Raw genomic sequence first — 6,676 nt, 5'->3', positions numbered from 1 at the left:
CCCAGGTAACCTGATGGCAGGTCTCCTAATCTCTATATTATGAGTCAGTCGGGCGTGTTTAGAGCATTTTTGGCGGTGTTTTGAACATTTCCCTCAAAGCTGTTGCCAGATTTTTTGTCCCACTCATTGTTTAATTGAATTTGGGATGTGTTGGCTGTACTTTTAAGAATAAGAGGCATATTTTTGTTTAAGGTCACTTTAAGCACATTATTTTACCAAAAGAAAATGGCAAAATAAAATAAAATAAAAATCAGTAGGGTGGGGCATCTATGGGAAAAAGTGCCTCCTGAAAAAATGAGCAGAATGTAGACTAAGTCTCTAAACTAGAGACCATATCAAATTTTTTGTACAATGTCAGGCACCTTACCCAGGTCTGCAAGACATTATATAACGTATGGTACAAAGATGCAAATAACAGCACAACATTTGCTTGGCATACACATATATACATAAGCAAGATGTAGTAGGCAAACGGTTCTACTGTAACAGTGTTTTGACTGTGACGAGGGAGGGGGTTGACAAATAGTCGTTTCAATATAGATGGCATGCCTCCAAGTGCTGAATACCAGTCACAGCAGGTACATGTATGTATTTCTGGTGCAGTCAGTCGTGTGTGTAATAGATCCTTCATCATAAACCCATGCTACGACATACATGTCCCAAACGATGGTATGCTGCGTTTGGCATTAATGTGTTATGTGTATGTATACACCATTAGCGAACTAGGTAAAAGGTAATGGTCTCTTCAGACTCAAATGTTGTAAAAAAACTCCCTTTTTTTGACTGACAATGCTAGAATAACAAACAAACCAATGCAATAAACACTGATCTATAGTTCAGATTTCCTTGAGCTGTAATGGGTGTGATGTCAATCAATATCAATGGCTTTAGATAAACCCAAAATAAAACATCTATCATGGTCACAATATTTGGGTGTGGTTCGTGAAAAAACAATGCTGCACATTCAAATAGAAAATGATCAGCAGGAAGCCATGGATAGAATAGTGCGTGTACATTGTGCGTGTATACATGTACTACTGTGAAGCCATAATCTTGATATATGGGTTGCGGTGGCTGTGTAGAAACTGTTGGTACATGTAGCTGCCTTGCTGGATGTAAAATCATCCAGACCACAGTCCTTGAAGCCCTTCTACACATCCTTGAAGGTACTTAGATGTCAGCTTGGGCAATATCAGCCAGCATACTGTATGCAAGATGTATTCAGTCTGTACAAAGTCATGTACTTCTTCAAAAGTGTGCCTTTACCATAAAATACAATGTACAGTAGAAGCCAGTTAATTGCACACCGGATAAACGCACACTTCTGTTAACTGCACGGAATCCTAAGATCCCAAAATAGTGTGGTCCAGCTAGATAACTTCGCATTATTGCACCAGTCGGATAATTGCACGAAATTCACTGGCAAATAGGCCGTGCAATTAAGCGGCTTCTACTGTATATCTGCAGGGCCTCCTTGCAGAAAAGTGAAGTACTGCAGTCTTTGGGCAACATACATTTTTTTGTAAGCCAGCTGCAAAACTGTTAGTGATCAGTAAGTTCCAGACCTTCATTCAAATTCCTGTATGTATTAATTATACCTATATCTTGGTAGGTTTTCATTTTCAAATCTACTCACACAAGAGATGAGGCGTTTTAATTGATATGCTGTTAAAGTAACAGCAGATGTGTTAGAGTAACTGCTAGACTCTGCAAAAGAACAAGTACAGTACTGTACTTTCATAGGGGTACAATATGGATAGTGATGAGCGTACTCAAAACCTCTGGCTCTGTTTCTTTCCTGTGATTGCCACAATAGAAGCCCTTTAACAACCTCAAGCTAGCTGGATAGCCCTGGACGTGTGTGGTACTATGGCATAAGCAATAGGTAGTTAAACATAAAAACTATAAATTGTACAAAGACATGCAACATACAAAATAGATACGAAACATCACAGCATACCTTGACCTGCATATTGTGCAGGGATGTCCGTAGTGACAGCGCGGACGGTCGGGTCAGCGGGGTGGTGGTGGTGGAGCTCTGGTGCGGCAGGGGGGACGGGCTGCGTTTGGCCTCCTGTTGGTTCAGCAGGGAGACTCTGGAGCCGCGTAAGGAGGGCGGTTTGCTGTGCAGGGATGTCCTGCTGGCGGACATGGGGTTCACCACTTCTAGTGGGGCTGTGGAGGAATATGTGTACATTTTCATTTTACGTTGATGTAGGTTAGACATCCAGGTAATAAGATATGCCATCATTATCCTAATTGACTCATTCGCATGAACTATGTCCTTTGAAAGCCAAATTGTCTTCAGCTTGACTTAGCCTCACCTTTGTTCCATTTGGAATCCAAATTGTCTTCAGTCTGAATTGTCTTATAACGTTTCCTACTGGACGACTGAAATTGTCTTCGTTCATAGTTAGAGTATAAAAGACCTGTTTCTTCCAGGTCACTTCAGTGTCATTGACGAAGGATAGTGGATTCTATCCAAAACGTCTGACCATTTCCAAAACCATATCCAGTTGCTTGAGTAACGTTTTTTGGCGCATTTTCATTTTGTTTCAGTTAAAGCTTCATATGGCCCTCATTGGTCAATGGTGGCCATAGTGGTAAAATCCTAACAGCATAAACTGTCCTATATGTCGAGAATACATTTTCATTTCGTTTCATTAACAATAGTTTTGAAAAGATGGACGTAGGGCTTCATATTGGTTGATAGTGACCACCATTATAAAATCCTAACAGCATTATCAGCTAAGGCTAAACAGTCCTATACATGAATGACAGTCTCTGCCGGGTACGGAGGGCAGTTTGCTGTGCAGGGACATCCTGCTGGCAGACATGGGGTTCACCACTTCTAGTGGAGCTGCTGGGGAATACATGCACATTTCGTTTCATTAACAGTAGTATTGTCTGAAGTGAGCCATGTTTGTTTTCATGAACAGTTCTGAATAAAAATGTGAAGCTAATGCACGGAGCTGTCGTCTGGAGATATAAGTATCTGTGATTTTTCGTTTCATTCACAGTGGTTTTGAAAAGATGGACGTAGGGCTTCATATTGGTTGATAGTGACCACCATTATAAAATCCTAACAGCATTATCAGCGAAGGCTAAACTGTCCTATACATGAATGACAGTCTCTGCCGCGTACGGAGGGCAGTTTGCTGTGCAGGGACATCCTGCTGGCAGACATGGGGTTCACCACTTCTAGTGGAGCTGCTGGGGAATAAATTTCATTTCATATCATTCACAATTATTTGGGAGGATGGAATCGTAACTGTTCACAGATACATGGAATACGCTGTGCAGGGATGTCCTGCTGCTGGACATGGGGTTCACCACTTCTAGTAGTGCTGCTGGGGAATACAAAGATGTAATAACTTCATTGTACAACAATTGTACAAGGTGCAAATTAAGGCATGGTATCTACTCTATATAACTACAGCTCTATGAGGCTAAACTACTAGATACAAGGGCCCATAGTATGGGATGAAAATGGTCTTTTTCAACCATTGGAGAGATTTCTAGCATCTAGACATTCTTTAATATTATATTTTCCTATATATACATGTAACGGAGGGTCCCGTTACTTTGTCATACCGAAACTTCAAACAAATTTTTAATTGTTTCATTATGCAGAATTGAGCCATGTTTGTTTTCATCAACAGTCCTGAATAAAATCATGAGGAACTCAAGTTAATGCATGCATAAAGCTGTCATCTGGATGAAACATGGATTTGTGTTACATTTTCATTTTGTTTCATTCACAGGTTCTTTTAGAATGGAGCTTCAAATGGCCTCGATTGGTCAATAGTGACCATGGTAATCAGCTATGGCTTAACAGTCCCATATGTGAATGACAGTCTCTGCCACGGAAGCAGAGACAAGTTAACTCAGGTCTTTTTTGCTCCGCAAAAAGGTGTTTTACAATTCATGAATTTTTGCCGACACCAGGAGAAAAAAGATGTGGTCTGAGACGAGATTACGTTTGGCGGACACAAATATTTATTCCTCAAACTGGAGCTAAAGCAGCATAATCCTTCAAATTGAATAAACGAGGGAAAAGAAAGGTTTGCAGTAAATGTTGTACACACCTTGCACAGCAGCTCCTGCAGCCGCAGCCACACTGCCGACGCTCACGAGCGTGTGGAACGACCCGCTTTGCTGCCCCCCCTCCAACATGGCTAGCCTTTTATAATAACTTACTTTTAATGGAGCAGCCTTGACTGGTACATGTACAAGGATACCATATGCTTCAGCTGTACTAATACAAAAATGAATAAACTTGTACTTTAAAACACACCTTGTACGGGAGCCCCTCCAGCCGCAGCCACACTGCCGACGCTCACGAGTGTATGGGATGACCCACTGTGCTGCCCCCCCTCCAACATGGCCTCCAGCTGGGTCTCGTACAGATCTGCGTGGCAAGACCAACGCTCAGCTCAGAAGCTGTCAGTCACTGTGTGTCTTACACACATGTACTGTGCATGGCTCACACAAACACTTGCTCTCGTATGTGAGGTGCTGTACCTCATACATACACTTCATCGTGCATGTCTTACATGTGTGCAAAACAGACAGGATGGATTGGTGGGGAAAGGAAGACAGAAGTGGGAGACAGAGACAACAGGATGATCAAAAGTTATTACAAAGGTGAACACACAAGTCTGTACATTGTGTACTGTACGTGGCTCGCACATACACTTCCTTGCGTATGTATGGCGCAGTGCCCCATATTACACTTCATCGTGCATGTCTTACATGTATGCAACACAGACAGGGTGGTAGGGAAAGGAAGACAGAAGTGGGAAGACATAGACAACAGATAAATAGTGACAAGTTATTACAAAGATAGACACATATACAGTTTGTACGTTGTGTACTGTACATGGCTCACACATACACTTCCTTGCATCTGTAAGGTGCTGTGCCACATAGTTTGTTGTGCATGTCTTACATGTGTGCAACACAAACAGGAGGGAATGGTGGGGAAGAAAGAAAAGACAGAAGTGGGGAGACAGAGACAACAGGATGATCAAAAGTTATTACAAAGGTGGACACACAAGTCTGTAGGTGTATGGAAGAAAGAAGGTACATGATTGAAGCGCTGAGCCTCTCAATGTCTTGCACACATTCCTCCGCATACAATTACACTCTATATACATGTATGTCTTACATGTGTGCAATGCAGACAGGAGGAAATGGTGGAGAAAGGAAGTGGGGAGACAGAGACAACAGATCAATGATGTGTTGAGTTATTACAAAGTTAAACATAAGTTTTTAAGTTTGTGGAGGTAAGAAGCTACAAACACAAGAATAGAAGTGGAAGAACACAGGCAACAAGGTTAAGCATACATGTATACACATACAATATATGCACACACACATACACACACATATATATAAACACACACACATGCACACACACACACACACACGTACATGCAATGCACATGTATGCACATACACATGCAAACACACACTTATGCAGACACAGACAGACAGACAAACACACACATGCACACACAAACACAAACCAAACCAAAATGATAGTCTGGGTGTTTATTCTTAGGGTAGAGTTGTTGCAAGGTGCTTCAGAAAAACCTAATAGAGTCCTCTAGAAAGTTCTTCTCAAAACTTCAAAGCACACGCAAGCACTCTATGCATGTATGTATTAAAATGGAGAGAAAAAGATCACTGCAATCCTTGTGAAGGAAAGATGAAGGATTAGTGATGAGTGAAAGAAATTACTGTTGAGTGTGAGAAAGATGAAGCATTTTATACCGGTAGTAAGAAATAGATAAAGTACATGAGGATTGTTTTCATTAAAAATCAATGTTCAATCCAATAATACCAGTTCACCAAATACAGGAAAACCTCACCCCACACAAAACATTCTTTGTGAGAAAAATGAAGTTAGGATAGTGGGATAGATGGTATGAAATACTGTATTGTGCAAAAGTTCAACCTGATCCCAAACCACAGCAAAAAACAAGTACAGGAAAACTTCATCGCACACATGAGGCATTCTTTGTGAGAAAATGATGTACAAGTCATGTACATTGTACATGATCAAGTATCAAATTTTGTTCCAAAGTTAAACCATATCCAAAAACCACAACAGAAAAAACAAAAACACAGGAAAACTTCACCCTGCACACAGCACGCTATACAACATGTACCTGTCGGAGAAGCAAAGGCGGGCGGCTGGCGTGAGTAAGGAGAGAGAGTTCTGTAACCCATAGGGGAGGGAGTGTGGCGGCGGTGCATGCGCATTTCTGCGGAAGAGTGGGACTGGTGCATGCGCATTTCTGCTGAAGAGTGGGACTGGTGCAGGCGCATTTCTGCCGAGGTGTGAGAGTGGTGCAAGGGGCAAGGATTCTCATGGTGTTCTGGGGACAAGGTATAAACAGTGCTGATATATAAAGTGTACATGTACATGTAGGATAATTAGAGGTTATAAGTTTTTCAATGAGCAAGATACAGAAATATACAAATGTATATGTTTACTATCACCATACTATCTATCTACATGCGCATTTCTGCTGAGGAGTGGGAGTGGTGCAAGGGGCAAGGATTCTCATGGTGTTCTGGGGACAAAGTATAAACAGTGCTGATATATAAAATGTATACATGTAGGATAATTAGAGGTTATAAGTTGTCAATGAGCAAGATACAGAAA

At 41.4% G+C, this 6,676-nt stretch overlaps 1 protein-coding gene across 1 annotated transcript in view; it reads right to left on the bottom strand.

Moving 5' to 3' along the window:
* Positions 1-250: 250 nt before the first annotated feature.
* LOC118419281 (kinase D-interacting substrate of 220 kDa B-like) overlaps positions 251-6,676 on the bottom strand; it is a 60,005-nt gene continuing 53,579 nt past the window's right edge. The window contains exons 28-32 of the mRNA XM_035825628.1: positions 4,298-4,411; positions 3,130-3,213; positions 2,780-2,863; positions 1,961-2,175; positions 251-286 (exon numbers count right to left, since the gene is read on the bottom strand). Of these exons, the coding sequence (XP_035681521.1) occupies positions 251-286; positions 1,961-2,175; positions 2,780-2,863; positions 3,130-3,213; positions 4,298-4,411 (533 nt within the window). The remainder of the gene's footprint in view (positions 287-1,960; positions 2,176-2,779; positions 2,864-3,129; positions 3,214-4,297; positions 4,412-6,676) is intronic.

The sequence above is a fragment of the Branchiostoma floridae genome, chromosome 7, assembly GCF_000003815.2.
Source record: "Branchiostoma floridae strain S238N-H82 chromosome 7, Bfl_VNyyK, whole genome shotgun sequence".
In the NCBI taxonomy this organism is placed as follows: domain Eukaryota; kingdom Metazoa; phylum Chordata; class Leptocardii; order Amphioxiformes; family Branchiostomatidae; genus Branchiostoma; species Branchiostoma floridae.
The sequence above is the reverse complement of the archived record's forward strand: the minus strand, read 5'-3'. Positions and strand labels throughout refer to the sequence as shown.